Source organism: Balaenoptera acutorostrata, chromosome 3, assembly GCF_949987535.1.
Source record: "Balaenoptera acutorostrata chromosome 3, mBalAcu1.1, whole genome shotgun sequence".
Lineage (NCBI taxonomy): Eukaryota > Metazoa > Chordata > Mammalia > Artiodactyla > Balaenopteridae > Balaenoptera > Balaenoptera acutorostrata.
This window is the reverse complement of record NC_080066.1, coordinates 64940956-64961675: the sequence shown is the minus strand read 5'-3', so window position 1 is coordinate 64961675 and position 20720 is coordinate 64940956. Positions and strand designations below refer to the sequence as shown.

At 38.4% G+C, this 20720-nt stretch overlaps 1 protein-coding gene across 2 annotated transcripts in view; it reads left to right on the top strand.

The window, feature by feature from the left end:
* Positions 1 to 20720, top strand: part of BBS4 (Bardet-Biedl syndrome 4) — a 46451-nt gene that overhangs the window by 3828 nt on the left and 21903 nt on the right. For both annotated transcript variants that reach the window (XM_007197753.3, XM_007197754.3), the window contains exon 2: positions 9166 to 9217. In XM_007197753.3, the coding sequence (XP_007197815.2) occupies positions 9166 to 9217 (52 nt within the window). The remainder of the gene's footprint in view (positions 1 to 9165; positions 9218 to 20720) is intronic.

The following is a 20720-nucleotide window of genomic DNA, read 5'->3' as shown; positions in this document are numbered from 1 at the left end:
AACTCTGGTTTCTATGCTTTATACTTATAAACATTTTTATAACTCCCTAATTACTATTTTTTGGTGTATTTGTATAAATACCCATCAATCTTCCTGTAAATTAAAAGATTAAACCTTTCAGAACAGAAAGCAAAAATTACTACTGCAGTAGTTGATTTGGCTCAGATATAGTGCCTAGCACATATTAAGTGCTACATGAATATTTGTTAGATGAATAAATCATCACAGAACTACTTAAAAATGAAGAAAGAACCAAAAAAAGTAAAGAACTTATTCTATATATATCCCAGTTATGAATGAGATTGAGTGGGCTAATAGAATCCTTTGTATCTCAGAATGTCCTGGAAGATCTTTTGAGAAAGAGACTCATCAAAAAATTATAATTTATTTTAATTCTACTTTGTGCAGAAGAAAGCATTGCTGACTCATGAAAATGCTTTTTGACCCTTTAAGATTCTTACTTTTCCCCAAAGTAAAAAAAAAATCCCAGTTAGATTAAAAAAAAAATTGGGTTCTTTTGCATTATAAAAATAGCTATGGGACTTCCCTGGTGGTCCAGTGGCTAAGACTCTGAACTTGCAATGCAGGGGGCCCAGGTTGGATCCCTGGTAAGGGAACTAGATCCCGCATGCCGTAGCTAAAAGATTCCACATGCTGCAACTGAAGATCCCGCATGCAGCAACGAAAATCCCGCATGCCACAACTAAGACCTGGCACAGCCAAATAAATAAATAAATATTAGAAAAAAACACCTTTGTTGAGGTATAATACACATACCATAAAATCTACCTATTTTAAGTATGCAGTTTGATCAGTTTTAGTAAATTTATATAGTTGCACAGTTGTCACCATGATCTACTTACATCTGTCCGTCAGTCCAGAAAGTTCCCTTGTAACCACTTGCAGCCTATCTCTAATCCTAACCCCAGCCCCATGGCTGATCTGCTTTCTGTCTGCATAGTTTTGCCTTTTCTACAATTTCATATAATGGAATCACTTAGCATGTGTTTTAAGGTTCATTCGTATTGTTGTATGTAGCAGTAGTTTGTAACTTTTTATCTAAGCAGAATTCCACTATATGAACATACACATTTTGTTTATCCACAAATTGATGGACATTGGAACGTTTCCTGTTTTTGGTTATTTGAATAATGTCACTATTGTTACTGGCATGCAAATCTTTGCATGCATATGTTTTCATTTCTCTAGGAGAGTAATTGCTGGGTTGTATGGTAAATTTATGTTAAAAAAAAAAACCTGCTAAACTGTTTTCTAAAGTGGCTATACTCTACCGTTTTACATTCCCATGAGCAGTATATGAAGGATTCAGTTTTTTCACACCCTTGTGAACACTTGGTATTGTCAGTCTTTTTGATTTTAGCCATTCTAGTGGATGTGTAGTAGTGGTTATTGTGATTTTAGTTTGTATCTCCCTAATGAATAATGATATTCAATATTTTTTAATGTGCTTATCCATCTATATCTCTTTGAAGTGTCTCTACAGATCTTTTGCCCATTTAAAAATGGGTTATTTCTTTTATTATTAAGGTTTCTGTATATGTTAAATCAAGGTAATAAAATAACTAAAAGAACAAATTATGTATTCTCTTTTATTTTGAGGATTTTTTGGTTGTTATGAAATACATCATACTTCGAAAAGAATGAATAAAAGGTTATTTGTAAGTTTTAAAGAACAATGCTGTTGACCTAGGAACAACATGGGGATTAGGGGCACTGATCCTCTGCACGGTTGAAAATCTAAGTAAAGCTTACAGTGATCCTCCCTATCCCCAGTTCCCTTGCATCTGTGGATTCAACCAACCTTGGAATATAGCACTGTAGTATTTACTATTGAAAAAAATCCATATATAAGTGGACCCTCAAGGTTCAAACCCCTGTTGTTCAAGCATCAACTCTATAATAAAAGCTTGTGTTCCTACCTCACATGTTAAGAAATGAGTCATTAAAAATAACTTTGGGGCTTCCCTGGTGGCACAGTGGTTAAGAATCCGCCTGCTGGGGGCTTCCCTGGTGGTGCAGTGGTTGAGAGTCTGCCTGCCAATGCAGATGACACGGGTTCGAGCCCTGGTCTGGGAGGCTCCCACATGCCGCGGAGCAACTGGGCCCGTGAGCCACAACTACTGAGCCTGCGCGTCTGGAGCCTGTGCTCCGCAATAAAAGAGGCCGCGATAGTGCGAGGCCCGCGCACCGCGATGAAGAGTGGCCCCCGCTCGCCGCAACTGGAGAAAGCCCTTGCACAGAAACGAAGACCCAACAGAGCCATAAAAATAAATTAATTAATTAATTAAAAAAAATTCTATGAGAACAAAGTTTAAAAAAAAAAAAAAGAATCCGCCTGCCAATGCAGGGGACACGGGTTTGAGCCCTGGTCCAGGAAAATCCCACATGCTGCAGAGCAACAAAGCCCGTGCGCCACAACTACTGAGCCTGCGCTGTAGAGCCTGCGAGCCACAACTACTGAAGCCCGCGCGCCTAGAGCCCGTGCTCTGCGACGAGAGAAGCCACTGCAGTGAGATGCCCAGGCACCTCAACAAAGAGTAGCCCCCGCTCGCTGCAACTAGAGAAAGCCTGTGCGCAGCAATGAAGATCCAAAGCAGCCAAAAATAAATAAATAAATAAATACATAAAAAACACACAAAAAACTTTGAAACCTTAATGTCTCCCCTACCTCATTTTCCTCCTTCTCCGTCAGAAATGATCTCTTTCCTCAATTTTATGTTAATTATTCTTTTGGTTTTCTTTTTTAAAAATTTATTTATTTATTTATTATTATTTTTTTGGCTGCGCCGGGTCTTAGTTGTGGCATGCGGGATCTTCATTGTGGCATGCGTACTTCTTAGTTGTGGCATGCGTGTGGGATCTAGTTCCCCAACCAGGGATCGAACCTGGGCACCCTGCATTGTAAGTGTGGAGTCTTACCCACTGGACCACCAGGGAAGTCCCTCTTTTGGTTTTCTTTATAGCTTTTGTCATACTTAATACCCTTAAACAATATATTGATTTTTAAAAAAATAATGTTTAGTTTTTTCATGTTTTAATGCTGTGAAGTATCTCATTATACGGAAATGCTACAGTATGTCCATTCTATTAGATAGAGATTTGGGTTATTTCTGATTTTTTTCCAGCTTTAGTGAGGTATAATTGACAAAGTTAGTATACAACATGAGGATTTTATACACACACACACACACACACACACAGTGAAAGGATTCCCACCGCTGAGTTAATTAAATACACTCATCACCTCATATGTATAACTATTTTGTGTGTGTGAGAACAGTTAAATTCTATTCTCTTAAATTTCAATTATACAGTACAGTGTTATCAACTATAGTCACCATGTTATACATTAGATCCTTAGACCATATTCATCCTTAACCCTGGCAAGCACTTTTCTACTCTCTGTTTCTGTAAGTTCAACTTTTTTTTTCCTTCTGGTTTTTAATTTAAAAAAAAGAATGCTGCTATGAACAGGGCCAGGACTAGGGTAAGGCAACTGAAGCGCTTAGGGTACAAAATTTAAGGAGTAAGAGTATCTCATACCTGGCTATGAACACTCATATATGTCTCCTGCTCTAAGAATTTCCCCAGGGTATTCCTCGAAGTGGATTGCTGGTTTCTGGGCTATGTACATCTTCAACCTTGTAACTTATGGGAGATTCTGCGGTGATTGTAACAATGTATGCTTCTACCACCAGTTCCTCTTGCTCACATCCTTGATATAGCTTTAAATTTTGTCAACATGGTGGATATGAAATGAAGTCTTAATGTGATAGTAATTTACATTTCCCTGATTAGTAATTAGGTAGAGCATCACTGGTTGTCTCCATTTCCTTTTCTGTGCAATGCCTGGTTCTTATGTTTTGCTTATTTTTCTACCTTACTATTTGTTTTTCTTATTGATTTATAGTTATTTATAGTTGCGGGCTGTTAATTCTTTGTCTTTTTTGGGTTTGTTTTGTATTGCAAATATCTTCTCTTAGTCTTCTGTCTTTATTTCTTCTTTGGAACAGAAGTTATTAATTTTTTTTGGCCGAGCTGCGCAGCTTATGGGGTCTTAGTTCCCCAACCAGGGGTTGAACCCAGGGACACTGGCAGTGAAAGCACCAATTCCTAACCACTGGACTGCCAGGGAAGTCCCCAGAAGTTATTAATTTTAATGTAGTTGAATGTTTAGATCTTTTCTTAATTGGTTTGTGCTTTTATATCTTGTTGGAAGTAATCCTTCCCTACCTTATGTGTTTTTTTAACATCTTTATTGAAGTATAATTGCTTTACAATGGTGTATTAGTTTCTGCTTTATAACAAAGTGAATCAGCTATACATATACATATATCCCCATATCTCCTCCCTCTTGTGTCTCCCTCCCACCCTCCCTGCCCCACCCCTCTAGGTGGTCACAAAGCACCGAGCTGATCTCCCTGTGCTATGTGGCTGCTTCCCACTAGCTTTTTTACATTTGGTAGTGTATATATGTCCATGCCACTCTCTCACTTCGTCCCAACTTCCCCTCCCCGCTCCCTGTGTCCTCAGTCCATTCTCTACATCTGCGTCTTTATTCCTGTCCTGCCCCTAGGTTCTTCAGAGCCATTTTTTTTTTCTTTTTTAGATTCCATATATATGTGTTAGCATACGGTATTTGTTTTTCTCTTTCTGACTTACTTCACTCTGTATGACAGACTCTAGGTCCATCCACCTTACTACAAATAACTCAATTTTGCTTTTTTTTATGGCGGAGTAATATTCCATTGTATATATGTGCCACATCTTCTTTACCCATTCATTTGTCGATGGGCACTTAGGTTGCTTCCATGTCCTGGCGATTGTAAATAGTGCTGCAATGAACATTGTGGTACATGTCTCTTTTTGAATTATGGTTTTCTCAGGGTATATGCCCAGTAGTGGGATTGCTGGGTCGTATGGTAGTTCTATTTTTAGTTTTTTAAGGAACCTCCATACTGTTCTCCATAGTGGCTGTATCAGTTTACATTCCCACCAACAGTGCAAGAGTGTTCCCTTTTCTCCACACCCTCTCCAGCATTTATTGTTTGTAGATTTTTTGATGATGGCCATTCTGACTGGTGTGAAGTGATACCTCATTGTAGTTTTGATTTGCATTTCTCTAATGATTAGTGATGTTGAGCATCCTTTGATGTGTTTGTTGGCAATCTCTATATCTTCTTTGGAGAAATGTCTATTTAGGTCTTCTGCCCATTTTGGATTGGGTTGTTTGTTTTTTTTTGATATTGATGTGCATGAGCTGCTTGTATATTTTGGAAATTAATCCTTTGTCAGTTGCTTTGATTGCAAATATTTTCTCCCATTCTGAGGGTTGTCTTTGTGTCTTGCTTAAGGTTTCCTTTGCTGTGCAAAAGCTTTTAAGTTTCATTAGGTCCCATTTGTTTATTTTTGTTTTTATTTCCATTTTTCTTGGAGGTGGGTCAAAAAGGATCTTGCTGTGATGTATGTCATAGAGTGTTCTGCCTATGTTTTCCTCTAAGAGTTTTATAGTGTCTGGCTTTATATTTAGGTCTTTAATCCATTTTGAGTTTGTTTTTGTGTATGGTGTTAGGGAGTGTTCTAATTTCATTCTTTTACATGTAGCTGTCCAGTTTTCCCAGCACCACTTATTGAAGAGACTGTCTTTTCTCCATTGTATATTCTTGCCTCCTTTGTCAAAAATAAGGTGACCATATGTGCATGGGTTTATCTCTGGGCTTTCTGTCCTGTTCCATTGATCTATATTTCTGTTTTTGTGCTAGTACCATACTGTCTTGATTACTGTAGCTTTGTAGTATAGTCTGAAGTCTGGGAGCCTGATTCCTCCAGCTCCGTTTTTCTTTCTCAAGATTGCTTTGGCTATTCGGGGTGTTTTGTGTTTCCATACAAATTGTGAAATTTTTTGTTCTAGTTCTGTGAAAAATGCCATTGGTAGTTTGATAGGGATTGCATTGAATCTGTAGATTGCTTTGGGTAGTTTAGTCATTTTCACAATGTTGATTCTTCCAATCCAAGAACATGGTATATCTCTCCATCTGTTGGTATCATCTTTTTTTTTTTTTTTAAACCTAGCTATATATATATATTTTTTTTTTTAAATTTTATTTATTTATTTATTTATTTATGGCTGTGTTGGGTCTTTGTTTCTGTGCGAGGGCTTTCTCTAGTTGCGGCGAGTGGGGGCCACTCTTCATCGCGGTGCGCGGGCCTCTCACTATCGCGGCCTCTCTTGTTGCGGAGCACAGGCTCCAGACGCACAGGCTCAGTAATTGTGGCTCATGGGCCTAGCTGCTCCGCGGCATGTGGGACCTTCCCAGACCAGGGCTCGAACCCGTGTCCCCTGCATTGGCAGGCAGATTCTCAACCACTGCACCACCAGGGAAGCCCTGTTGGTATCATCTTTAATTTCTTTCATCAGTGTCTTATAGTTTTCTGCATACAGGTCTTTTGTCTCCTTAGGTAGGTTTATTCCTAGGTATTTTATTCTTTTTGTTGCAGTGGTAACTGGGAGTGTTTCCTTAATTTCTCTTTCAGATTTTTTATCATTAGTGTATGGGAATGCAAGAGGTTTCTGTGCATTAATTTTATATCCTGCTACTTTACCAAATTCATTGATTAGCTGTAGTAGTTTCTGGTAGCATCTTTAGGATTCTCTATGTATAGTGTATTTTTTAAAGTTTTTAAAATTTGCTCTTTCCATTTTAATCTTCAGTCTAATTTGTTTTCATTTTCCTGATGAAGCTTTTTTTCTTGAAGTCTATTTTGTCTCAGTGCTAATACTGCTACTTTTTCTTTTTGCTTCTATTTTCTTGCTGTATCTGTTCTCATCCTTTTACTTTGTTTTCCTTTGCCCTTATGTTTTAGATGTTTCTTTATACAGATAGCATATATCTAGATTTTTTAAAAAAATCCTTTCTGATAATTTTTAACTAGAGAATTTCATTTTTTCTCCTTTTCTTTCTTTAATCTTCCTTAAGTGAGTACCCAGATTTTTTTTGTTAATAAATCTATTCATTTATTTGTTTATTTTTGGCTGCATTGGGTGTTGGTTGCTGCACACAGGCTTTTTCTAGCTGTGGAGAGCGGGGGCTACTCTTCGTTGCGGTATGCGGGCTTCTTATTGCAGTGGCTTCTCTTGTTGCGGAGCACGGGCTCTAGGCACACGGGCTTCAGTAGTTGTGGCTCAAGAGTTCTAGAGCGCAGGCTCAGTAGTTGTGGTGCACGGGCTTAGTTCCTCCGTGGCATGTGGGATCTTCCCGGACCAGGGATCGAACCCGTGTCCCCTGCTTTGGCAGGTGGATTCTTAACCACTGCGCCACCAGGGAAGTTCCTTAGCTATTCTTAACATTGGAAGTCTTTTTTTCCCCACAACCCTCTTTCTCACCCCAGATACGTTCTAGAAAGCTTGTCAACACACCTGCTAATCAGCAGCATGAACCTGCTAGCCCAGCGTCTTCAGAGGGTCAGAGCTTTCTCCACATTCTGATATCCGCATACAGATAGCATATATCTAGATTTTTTAAAAAACCCATTCTGATAATCTGTCTTTTAGAGAATTTCATTTTTTTCTCCTTTTCTTACTTTAATCTTCCTTAAGTGAGTGTCCAGATTTTTAAAAATAATATATAAAGTTCAAATGTAAACCTGAATAATACAGGGATCATTGAATGTTTTGTTTCCCTTTGCTTTCTGCCAATTCATGCCATTGTTGTTCAGTTTTTTAGTTTTTGTGTTTCTCAGTTCAGCACTACAAATTGTACTTTGTTTTATTCAGTAAGTAGATGCTTATAATATATGTCCGTATTTTACCAATTCCTTTGCTTGTTCCACTCCTTCCTTCTGGGGTTGTTTTCCTTTCTCCTAATGTAAATACGTCCATTAAAAGTTTATTTAGGGATTCTAAAAACTCTCAAATTTTATTTGTCTGAAAGCCTTATAAAATTTGCCATTTTTCGTGAATGTTAGTTTTGATTCGTGTAAGAGTTCAGATTGGGGGTTGGCAAACTTTTTTAAGGGGCCGATAGTAAATAGTTAGAGCTTCATGGGCCATATATTCTCTGTCACAAGTAAATCAACTATGCAGTTGTAGGAAGCAACTATAAGCAATATGTAAACACGTGAGTGTGTTCTGATAAAATTTTGGTTGTAGACGCTGAAGTTTGAATTTTATATAATTTTCATGTGTTATAAAATATTGTTAAATTTTTTTTTAACCATGAAAAATATAAAAATTATTCTTAGCTTGTGGACCACATAAACATAGGCTGTATCTGATCTGTGAGCCATAGTTTGCTGATCTCATGTCTAGGTTAATATTCATTTTACTTAGTACTTTATACTCTTGGGGATAGTTATTCTTATAATGTCATATGATATTATCTTCCATTTTTAATTATTGAGAAGTCAGCTGTCAAACTAACTGTCCTTTTGTTGCAGGTAATCTGGTGATATTATTTTTCTTTGGTTATTTTTAAGAACTTATTATTGTCCCTGTGCAGGTCCGTATGATGGATCTAAAGTGTGGATTTATTTTCATTTAACTTGGTTAGAATTGGTTGAGCATCCAGAATCTAAAGATTAGTGTGTCTCATTACTTCTGGAAATGTTCAGCCATTATTTTTGCTTATGTCATACCTTATATAACATGGGAGGTAAATAAAAGAAAAATTCATTTGAAGATTTTCTGCGAAGTTATAGTACAGTATAGTATCTATAATATTAAATAATGCCCCTTTTAAAATACTCCCTCCTAGAACTGAGTGCTAGACCATCTCTGTGTAGATGACCTCATAAGCTTCCTCTTATCAAAATTATCACTTTTTTGGTTGGCTGACAAGAAGTATAGCATTAAGTATAATACTAATATGTTGACATTAATTTGTATACATTGTATCATGCATTATAATTATAATAAATATATATTGTAAGTAATTATAAATATGCATTATACATTATTAACAGTTTGGACAGCAAAAGTATGACCTGACATTTGTTTTTTAAACCATATTCAAAATAATTCTTTGTACGTGTATGCAGGTAATGGATTACTTGCATGATTGGAGAGCTATTGATGACTGTTATTTGAATGATTCTTTAAGCTAGCAAGATTTATGGTGGTGTTTTAACAGACTTCTTTCATTTCAGAGAACTCAGTTTCCTGCATCTGCTGAATCTCTAAAACCCCGGCTGAAAAAAGGTCTGTATATAATTTCATTTTGTGTGTATATTTGCACAATTTCTCTGTCTTATTGATTCTTCTATCCTGTATCCACTAGTGCTTTTAAAAATATGATTGTTGGGAAAAGCAGTAGTCTGAATGTTCTGCCAAATCTAGCTTTTATTTTGTGACGTTGTTAGATATTACGGGATTGATTTTACCTGTAAATATGTTTATTTATTTATTTATTTGCTTATGCTGGGTCTTAGTTGCGGCAGGAGGGCTCCTTAGTTGTGGCATGTGAACTCTTAGTTGCGGCATGCATGTGGGATCTAGTTCCATGACCGGGGATGGAACCAGGGCCCCTGCATTGGGAGCGTGAAATCTTATCCACTGTGCCACCAGGGAAGTCCTTACCTGTAAATATGTTTAAATGGGGTTTTATTATTATATAAATGTGTACTAATTTTCTACTTGTGGAAAAACCACTCTAAAGTTCCTATACTACATATCAGGCCTCAGATAATCTCATATATACATATGTTAAATAGGTGTGAGGTTTTATAAAAATTGAGTCTGGGAAGCCTAACTAGGTGAGGACCTATATTGTAAAGAACTGCCTTTAAAAATATGATAGAGAGATAATTCCCTGGCAGTCCAGTGGTTAGGACTCGGTGCTTTCACTGCTGGGGGCCCGGGTTTGATTCCTGATCGGGGAACTAAGATGCCATGCGGCTCAGCCAAAAAAAATTTTTTTAAATAAAATAAAATCCAATAGGGATATATATTTTATATAGAGGAATAGGATTTCTTCAGTTGTTAACCTATGAAGTCTTAGGAGGGTTTGCATCAAGTTGTCAGTGACTATACTGGATGTTCTTCCATGTCTAAAGGACTGGATGTCCTAGCTACTTGCCAGGCATTGGAAAATACCTGAACTTTTTGTTTAGCAGGAGAGACCATCTGTTTTATTATTTATTCATTTATTTATTATTTGCTAGATGAGGAAACCATGGAAGGGGCATGACTTGCCCAGGGTCCTGTGTGTTGCTCTTGTTTGCATACCTGAGCACCAGGCTATATGCCCTTTTGTAGCATGTGTTTTCCTGTTGTATGCTAAGAGTTTTAAAGTTGATTTTGTCAATAAACTGTTTATTTGGGACATTTCAGTTACACTTTGAAATTATACAAGTTGTTGGAAATTATTAACTTTCAGGAATATACTTTCAAAGAGTTTTTTTAGGAAAACACTGTAAAGAGCAGTGCATGTACCATTTAGATTATTTGTGAAATTTGGATGAATTCTGCCAATGTCTAACATCATCGCTAATAATTTAAACACCATTTCTGGACATGAGAATCATCTCGCTGTGGTATCTGTCATTTCATTTCATCACCAGAGTGATTTGGCTAGTCTGGTGGTGGGGCTTGTGGGTATTGTAATCATCTCTCCAGTGTTCTTTCCATAATTCCTCCAGGGTCAAACCCTGTGGTTCATTTGACTCCCAGTCGAGGAGAGTTGTAATTAGTATACACCAATCAAGAATTGGCCCATGCCCAATTCAGGCTAATGAGATAAAAAATGCCAGATGTTCCCTGGGGGTACAAAATTGTTCCTGATTGAGAACCACTGCTGTGGTTAAGTAGTATGATACTTTAAAGTAGAAGGTAGGAAGTTGGTAAGTTTAATGTGAGGAATTCACACAAGTTGGATTAGCAGGCAGAGACTTTATTTGAACAAGCAGCAGTCGTGGCATTTTGACTGAGAAGTTCTGAGTCTAGATTTGGATGTTGTCCCCCATCCTGCTCCCTTCCCTCCTCAGCTTGAGAGGCCGATATCCTAGCTTGACTCTAGTCTTGAGGGTAGTGAGTACCAGCTGTGGAAGGGATAAACAACTTTCTATTTGGGATTTTTGTCCAAATATATTAGGACTTTTTCAAGAACAAACAACTTATTTGGAATTGTTTATCAGAACTACTTGATGCTTCTGAGAAAATAATATCCTACGTGGGGCTACTTAAGTCCTCTTCATTTTTCCTCATGATACGACCTCAGATAACTTTCTTCTGGCTTTCAGTTGAGGCCCTTATCCATAATTGAGGTGAGTTAATTGATTTACCTCATGGGAATATTTCCTTCTTTAAAGGAGTCTTCATTGAAGACCTTATCCATTTTGGGGTGGCTATATAGCCCAGAATGAGTTTTATCTACAACCTGAGACAGTATTTACTATGTGATAAACTTGATCTCAGCTTGTGGTTTGTTTTCAGAGTATTTTTTTTTAAATTAATTAATTAATTTTTGTTGGGTCTTCATTGCTGTGCGTGGGCTTTCTCTAGTGGCAGAGAGCAGGGGCTACTCTTTGTTGCAGTGTGCAGGCTTCTCATTGTGGTGGCTTCTCTTGTTGCGGAGCACGGGCTCTAGGCGTGCGGGCTTCAGTAGTTGTGGCACGCGGCCTCAGTAGTTGTGGCTCGCGAGCTCTAGAGCACAGGCTCAGGCTCAGTAGTTGTGGCGCACAGGCTTAGTTTCTCCGTGGCGTGTGGGATCTTCCTGGACCCGGGCTCGAATCTGTGTCCCCTGCATTGGCAGGCAGATTCTTAACCACTGCACCACCAGGAAAGTCCCCAGAGTATTTTTTAATAGAAGATTCTTTTTTAAATTGTGGCAAAATTTACATAAAATTTACTTCTTTAACCATTTAAAAGTACAATTCAGTGGCATTAATTACATTCACCATGTTGTGCAACCATCACCACTATCTATTTACAAAACTTTTTCAGCACCCCAAACAAATTCTGTACCCATTAAATAATAACTCCCCATTTCCCCTCCCCTCTAGCCCCTGGTAACCTCTATTCTGCTTTCTGTCTCTATGAATTTGCCTATTCTGGATATTTCATATATGCAGAATCATGCAATATTTATCCTTATTTCACTTAGCATAATATTTTCAAGGTTTATCTGTGTTATAGAATGTTAGAATTTCATTCCTTTTTAAGGCTGAATAATATTCCATTGTATGTATATGCAGTACATATTTTGTGTACCCATTCATCTGTTGATGGGCATATGGGTTGTTTCAGCCTTTTGGCTATTGTCAACATCACTGCTATGGACGTTGGTGTATAAATACCTGTTTGAGTACCTGCTTTCTTTTTTTTTTTTTTTTTTATCGGACTTCAGCTTTTTATTGAATATGTTACAAAAGAGATTTAGTCAAAAAGCTCATGTTGTCATTGGACTCCTCATGTTCTTCTTTCTTTGCCTTCCACTTTCTTCTTAGCTGGAGAACAGTGGTGGAGGCGGTGGGACCTCCTGCTGGGGCAGGTCCACCAGCCCCTACATTGCAGATGAGGCTTCCCAGGTTGGTGATGGCCAGAGCCTTTGCAAACAAGCCTTGCCAGAAGGGTTCAGCATTTACATTGGCTGCTTTAATGAGAACATTGATCTATCCTCTGTGACTGTCACCTATTGTAGTGCAGAATGAGGCCAAGTAGATGAAGGTGGAAGTGCCCAGCTGGGGGCTGCCAGGCTCGGTGCTATTCAGGGCCTCACCGCAATGTGACCTTAGCTTCCTTGGAAGCATCTTAGCAGCAACTGTAGAAAGAGGCTCTCTGCTTTCAGCTCTTTTGGGTGTACACTCAGAAGTGGAATTGCTGGTTCATGTGGTAATTCTGTTTGATTTTTTTTTTTTTTTGAGGAACAGTGTTAACTTTTAATTTAAATAAAAAATTAAATTTAACTTTTATTTTTTTCCCAATGCTAGTAAAATCTACAAATCTTAAGTGCCCAACTTTTGAATTTTGATAACTATATGTACTTATGTAATCATCACTCAGGTCGAGTTAACCATTTTTATCACCCAGAAAGTTTCCTCACAGTCAATCCTTCCTTCATTTCTGTCCTAGAGGGAACCATTGTTCTGATTTGTGTCCCTGAAAGTTAATTTTGTCTGTGCCTGAACTTCCTGCCGTGAAGTCATACAGTATGTACTATTTAGCTTTTGGCATCTTTTACTCAGCATAATGTTTATGAGATTCATCCATATTGAGATATATATATATATATATATATATATATATATATATATATATATATATATATATATATCAGTAGTTCTTTTATTTTTTGAAAGTGCTGTCTAGTATTCTGCTGTAAGACTATACCACAATTTGTTTATCCATTTTCCTGTTGATGAACATTTGTGTTGTTTCCAGTTTTCGAAAGTTATGTAAAAGCTTCTATGAACATTTATACATCTTTTTGTGGGTGTGGGGCATGTGTTTCCATTTTTGTAAGGTAAGTACCTAGGGAGTGGAATTGCTGGGTCATATGTAAAGTGTATGTTTTAACTTTGTAAGAGATTGCAAGACTGTTTTCCAAAGTGGTTGTACTATTTTACTCTCCCACCAGCAATTATGAGAGTTCTGCTTGCTGTAAATTCAAACCAGCATTTGATGCTGTCCGTCTTTTTCATATTAGACATGATGGTGGGTATGTTGTAGTATCTTATTGTGACTTTAATTTGCATTATCCTGATGACTAGTGTTGCTGAACACCTTTTCATGTACTTATTGGTCACTCATTTCTTTTGTGAAGGAAACGTTTAAGTCTTCTGCTTATTTTTAAATTGGATTGTTTGTTTTCTTATTATTGATTTGTAAGAATTCTTTAATATATTTGGGATCCAAGCCCTTTGCCTATTATATGTATTGTGAATTTTGTCTCTACTCCTCAGCCTGTGTCTTATCTTTTCACTTCCTTAATGTATCTTTTGATGATCAGAAGTTTTAATTTTGATAGAAGGCTGATTTATTAATTTTTTTCCTTTATGGTTAATGCCTTTTGTGTCTTGTCTAGGAAGTCTTGACCCTTACCCGCAGACTGAGTTGTATGTCCCCCCTTCCTCTTCTGCATTGGTATTGCAGAAATTAAATTTTTTAAAACAAATAAATTTATTTATTTATTTTTGGCTGTGTTGGGTCTTCGTTGTGGCGAGCTTGGGCTACTCTTCATTGCGGTGCACCGGCTTCTCATTGCTGTGGCTTCTCTTGTTGTGGAGCACGGGCTCTAGGCACGTGGGCTTCAGTAGTTGTGGCACGCGGGCTCAGTATTTGTGGCTTGCGGGCTCTAGAGCGCAGGCTCAGTAGTTGTGGCGCACGGGCTTAGTTTCTCCGCGGCATGTGGGATCTTCCTGGACCAGGGCTCGAATCTGTATCCCCTGCTTTGGCAGGCGGATTCTTAACCACTGCACCACCAGGGAAGTCCCGCAGAAATTAATTTTTTGGTTGAGGAGATGTTTAGTTTGATTCTTGACACTTTTATTGACATATACCATACATACGGAAAAGTGCATAAATTATAATTGTACAGCTCAGTAGATTTTTACGAAGTGAACATATTCAGGTACTAACGATCCTGATTAAGTTATAGAACATCATCAGCATCCCAGAGGCCTCCGTCATGCCCGCTACCAGTCATTAACCGCTCCTCTCAAAGGTGGTTACTTGTATCTAACGTCTACCATGTGGATCAGTTTTGCCTGCTTTTCAACTTAATATAAATGGATGGAATCATTCAGTATGTACTTTGCAATATCTGGCTTCTTTGCTCAAAATTATCTTTGTGGTATTCATCTATATTGTTGCATGTAGTAGTTGCTGTTTTTTTTCATTGTAATCTAGTATTATCAGTACATCATGGGGTGATACTCCAGTTTGTTCATTTTACTCTGAAAGAACATTTGGGATACTTTAATTTTGAGATGTTATACATAATGCCACCATGAAGTATCAATATATGTTTTTTGGGTACACATGCATCTAGGAGCAGGATTGCTGGGTCACTGGAAAGGATGTACTTAGATTCAGTAGATATAAGCAGACAGTTTCCAAATATGTTTAATATAATCCCCTTTGTGTACATGTACACGTGTATATTTGCCCATATGCTTATATAGGCATAGAAATTCCTTAGAAAATACTAACTGTTCACCTCTAGTGAGGAGGAGGAATGGAGAGAGTCTTTAATACTCTCTGTGTCCTTTCAGCTTTGTCTTACCATAAGTATGTATTAAAAAAAAAAAAACCCAACCAATTTTTTCAAAACTTTGAAAATCTTGCTACCTTAATATGTTAAAAGTCCTGTTCTGCTTTTTTTTTTTCATAAATTTATTTATTTAATTTATTTATTTTTGGCTGCATTGGGTGTTGGTTGCTGCCTGTGGACTTTCTCTAGTTGCGGTGAGCAGGGGCTACTCTTCGTTGCGGTGCGTGGGCTTCTTATCGCAGTGGCTTCTCTTGTTGCGGAGCATGGGCTGTAGGCGCGCGGGCTCAGTACTTGTGGCTTGTGGGCTCTAGAGCGCAGGCTTAGTAGTTGTGGTGCACGGGCTTAGTTTCTCCGCGGCACATGGGATCTTCCCGGACCAGGTCTCAAACCTGTGTCCCCTGCATTGGCAGGCGGATTCTTAACTGCTGAGCCACCAGGGAAGCCCTGCTTTTTTTTAATAATAGAAAAACTTTAAAATCATTATTAATTTTGTATTGCTAAGTTATGTCTAGTTGATAGCCCAGACACTTATATTTTAAAATTAGAAAGTCATCTACAGTTGGGGCAGAAACTTGGTATAGTTTAACGAGTAACTTTGGGGACCTGGGCTATAGTCCTGCCTCTTCCATTAATTAGTTGTTGAGTATGGGCAAATCACTTAACCTCTGGAGTCTTAATTTCCTCATCTGTAATGTTGGAATAGTCCCTGAATTGCATGACTCACTAGCCTCATGGGAACATTCAGTGTTATAATAGGGGAGAAAACACTTTGATATAGATATATATCAAATACATATATATATAAATTACATATCAATATTATATAATTATAGATATAAGTAAATCATATAAATATATAAAAATATCATATATAAATACACATGGGGGATACACACACCCAGGCACCCCTAAGAAGGATAAAATATAATTAAGTTTTGATTTGAGAAAGTAAAATAAAATAATCTAGGGTATGTAGTAAAACCATAATTGATCTTTTATATGACCTTTTCCTTTCTTCCTCATCCCATTTTAAGCTCATGAGAAGCGAACAAGTTGGATAGGTAGCAGTTAATATTTTTTTAAAAAGTTATCTTCTAACGTGGATCCTTGGGTGACTACTGATTCAGTCCAGTTTCCTCCTCCTCCTCCTCCATCATCATCTATGTTCCTGAGCAGAGTTGGTATTTCTGCTGATCCTGGGCTTGTTTGCCCTCAGATCCATTCCTCACCCTTCCCTTCTCCGCTGAGTATTGTGAGCAGCTGACCCTTGTGGGCTTCATTCCTTCCCAGGCTCTGGTGTCAGCAGTTTCTGGCTGGGTTAGCAAGTGAGAGGAACTGGCAAGAGATTGGAGGGTAAGAAGTAGGAGAAGCCAGGGCTTTCCCCTCTTTGTCTGCTTTGGAAAGTTGGAGGAGTGGGGTGGTTTCTGGAAGCGTCTCTTTTGTTGCTTCTGCCAGTCAGGCCATTCTGCTTTCAGCTTCCTCCCGGTAACTTCAGCCTTGGATACTGGTAGCAATACATTCCCTTCCTTTTTCTTTCAGCCTAGAGGTGGTAGTGACTTGTTCCCATGCTAACCTCTGATTTGCATCGCTGTTCCCTGTTGGGCCTCTCATTTCTTCCCTCACCTGTTCACTGCATTGAAGTCCTTCTTTTCTAAATCCTCAAGTGGTTTCTGGGTTTCCTTGTTAGACCCTGTCTGATACAGAGCTCAAATTGATACTAATAAAAATGTCTTCCATTTACATTCTTTTCAAGATTTGTTATATCTTTTGATGTCTCAAATAATATATTGAGGTAGAAAAGTGTTATAATTCCTATTATAACATGAGGAAATTAACATTTTATTGAATGATCACTTTCAGATTTTTCGTAATTTTCCAGTGAGAATTATAGGCATGAAAATGGAGGCCCAGAGACTTAAGTAACTTGCTCTAAGTCCCATAGAAGTCTGGTACTGAATCAAGATTGGACTTCTACATATAAAAATTTGATGTGCTGCCTGTCTTCTGGTCCTGGAAGAGATCCTTTACCAAAGAAGAGTTCATTTACAATGTACTTACAAAAGCCTTAGTCATTTTAGAAAATTTTTCAACTAAAAGTTCAAAGCACAATAATTTTCTGCTCAGCATTCATATATCCAGGATGCTGTTCACTACCATTAATCAGTTTTATGTAAAGTTTTGAGTTTTGGTTATTTCTATGAGAATTTCGCACCTAGGGCAAATTACAGGGAAGAAGAATTCTTGTGATGTCATGTTTGTTCAGTTATGGAATTAAGATATGTCTTGTGCATCCTTAGAGGAGGAAAGAAAGAGATGTCACAAGAGAGTGGAATGGGGGCAGGAGAAGAGAAGGGCAAGGGAATATTGTTGCCAGGTTGCCAGCCTTCTGCCCCCACTGCCTTGGTGATGACTGAAGGGCTTTACCTTGTCTCATCAGCTGGCCACCTGACTTCCATGGTAATACAGACTCCTACTAAAGTGTAACATGGGAGATGACCACCTTGCTCTGCTGTAAAATAGAGGAGGCTCTACTTTGCACTTACATGCCTATCTTTTTCAGAGGACCTTTCAAATAGGTAATTCTCATAATACTTGTGAAAGCATATAAGAACCAGTATCCCTGTTTGTAGGGGGAATTGGAGTGAGCAATGATTTGGAATACAAGAAATTCACCTTACACATTTACAGGTAAAATTCTAACTGTAAATTCAGAATTCATAGGGATTTCTGTGGTATCCAGAATTTCCTCATTTTTGAAAATGACTAATGATAATGATGATAAAAATAACAGCAACAACAGTTAACACTTCTTTAGGGGTTAGCGTGTACCAGACAGTACTTGAACTTCTTTATATGTGTTGTCATTCAGTCTTCACATCTCTGTGGGGTATTTTATCCCCTGACTCTCCTATTTAAATGTGAGAAGAATATAACTAATAATGGAGATTTTATTATCATCTATCCCTTCTGCCAGCACTCTCCGAACCCGCACCCCCCACCCCTGCCCCAATTATAAGCTCCCTGAAAGCTTATAACCAGTTTTGTTTGCTCTTGTATCCCCAGTGCCTGGCATGTGGTTGGTACTCAGTGAATATTTATTGAATGAATGAATGAGTCTCTATTTTATAGATGAGGAAACTGTAAATTTCCCAAGACTACACAGTTAATAGGACAGTTATGGGGCACTGAAATGATTTATAAAGTCTTTGATGAGCCTAAAGTTCTTTTAGCTTTTAGACAAACTGTATCGTCAGGAGTGTGAAATGACTGTTAGGCACTTGAATTTGGTGGTGCTTTCCCTTCTTCTCATCCCTAGTACTCCATTTCATGAGTCTCTGGGCCCTTGAGATACCTTACAAATTGAACATTTTTTTCCTACATTCTTCACCCATGGAACACAAAAAATGCCTCATCTTTTATTGTAAGATTGTAATAATAAGCAAGACTCAAATTTGCATTTTATAAATTTTCTTTTAGGTTGTGGAAGCAATGATACTTAATGATATTGTAAACTCAAAGGATTCAGTTGTCTCCTTCCCTTTACAGCAGGGGTCCCCAACCCTTGGGCCATGGACCGGTAGCAGACCATGGCCCATTAGGAACTGGGCCTCGCAGCAGGAGGTGAGCCGTGGGCGAGCGAGCGAAGCTTCACCTGTATTTACAGCCTCTCGCCATCACTTGCATTACCACCTGAGCTCCGCCTCCTGTCAGATCAGCGGCAGCATTAGATTCTCATAGAAGCGGGAACCACACTGTGAACTGCACATGCAAGGGATCTAGGTTGCGCGCTCCTTAGGAGAATCTGATGCCTGATGATGATCTGAGGTGGAGCTGAGGCGGTGATGCCAGCGCTGGGAAGTGGCTGCAAATACAGATTATCATTAGCAGAGGGGTTTGACTGTACAGAGACCATAATAAATCAATTGCTTGCACACTCATATTAATACCCTATCAGTGAGTGGCAAGTGAAAACAAGCTCAGGGCTCCCACTGATTTCTGCATTATGCCGAGTTGTATGATTATTTCATTATGTATTACAATGTAGTAATAATAGAAATGAAGTGCACAATAAACATAATGAGCTTGAATCATCCCGAAACCAACCCCGCACCCCATCCCCCTGGTCCCTGGAAAAATTGTCTTCCATGAAACTGGTCCCTGGTGCCAAAAAGGTTGGGCACTGCTGCTTTAGAGGGTAGGTAACATTGAGGTAGGCCATACAATTGAGACTTGATCCAAGATTACATGCACACCCACTCACATCCGTCTTATTGTTTTTTTTTTTTTATAAAATATTTATTTAGTTAGTTATTTAATTTTGGCTGTGCTGGGTTTTAGTTGCGACATGTGGAATCTTCTTTGCAGCACGCGGGATCTTTTAGTTGTGGTATGTGGGAATCTTTAGTTGCGGCATGTGGACTTCTTAGTTGCAGCATGTGGACTCTTAGTTGAGGCATGCATGCAGGATCTAGTTCCCTGACCAGGGATCGAACCTGGGCCCCCTGCATTGGGAGCATGGAGTCTTGCCCATTGGACCACCAGGGGAAGTCCCTCACATTCATCTTTAAGCTTGGTGATTTGTGTGGTCTTTAGTAGGAAATTTAATTCTGGAAGTGGTTAGTTAGGCAGAACATGAATGGCTAATATCTGATGATTGTTGGGGCTTGGGGGAAGAGAAGGAAGGAGACAAAAGTCATTGAAGAATCTCACATAGGCCCTTGCTGACTAGAAGAAGGGTGGTCTCAGTCAGAGAATGTGGGTAATCAGAAGATGAAGAGTTAGTTGCTTAACGTTTTATCTTTTTTTTCTTTCTTCCGGTATATAAAATCATATCCATACTTTCTGTCATAATTTCACTTCACAGATTCTGTTGCTGTTCCCTGTTCTTGGGAAAGAGTAAGCAGCATTCTTAATTTTTGTGTTCCTGCAATGTTAATTCTGGGTCATAGTAAGCTTTTTTTCCTTCCCGTCATACTATGGACATATAAGTCTTGGGTTTTCCGTTGACATATCACCTGAGGTTCTGGAACAGAGTGATTACAAATGATTACAAATCATTTCCCTTTCTTCCCCTGCTATACCCTTTCTTTTACATTTTTAAAAATCAGGGCGTACCCTGGTGGTCCAGTGGTTAAGACTCCACGCTGCCACTGCAGGGGGTGCGGGGTTCCATCCCTGGTCGGGGACTAAGATCCAACGTGCTGCGTGGTGTGGCCAACAAAAACAACAAAAAGAAAATGATCATTAAAACAGAACAAAACAGGGATTACCTCAAACATGTATTCAAATGCATAAAAAAAATACAAACACCTGTGAACTTACAGGCCAGATTTAATAAATAAATACACTTAGCCATGTATACTTTAGAGCTTTTAATTTTTTTGATAAATAAAGCATTTAACAGTTGAAATCTCCTTTTTTTTTAACTTTTTATTTATTTATTTTTATATTTCTGGCTGTGTTGGGTCTTTGTTTCTGTGCGAGGGCTTTCTC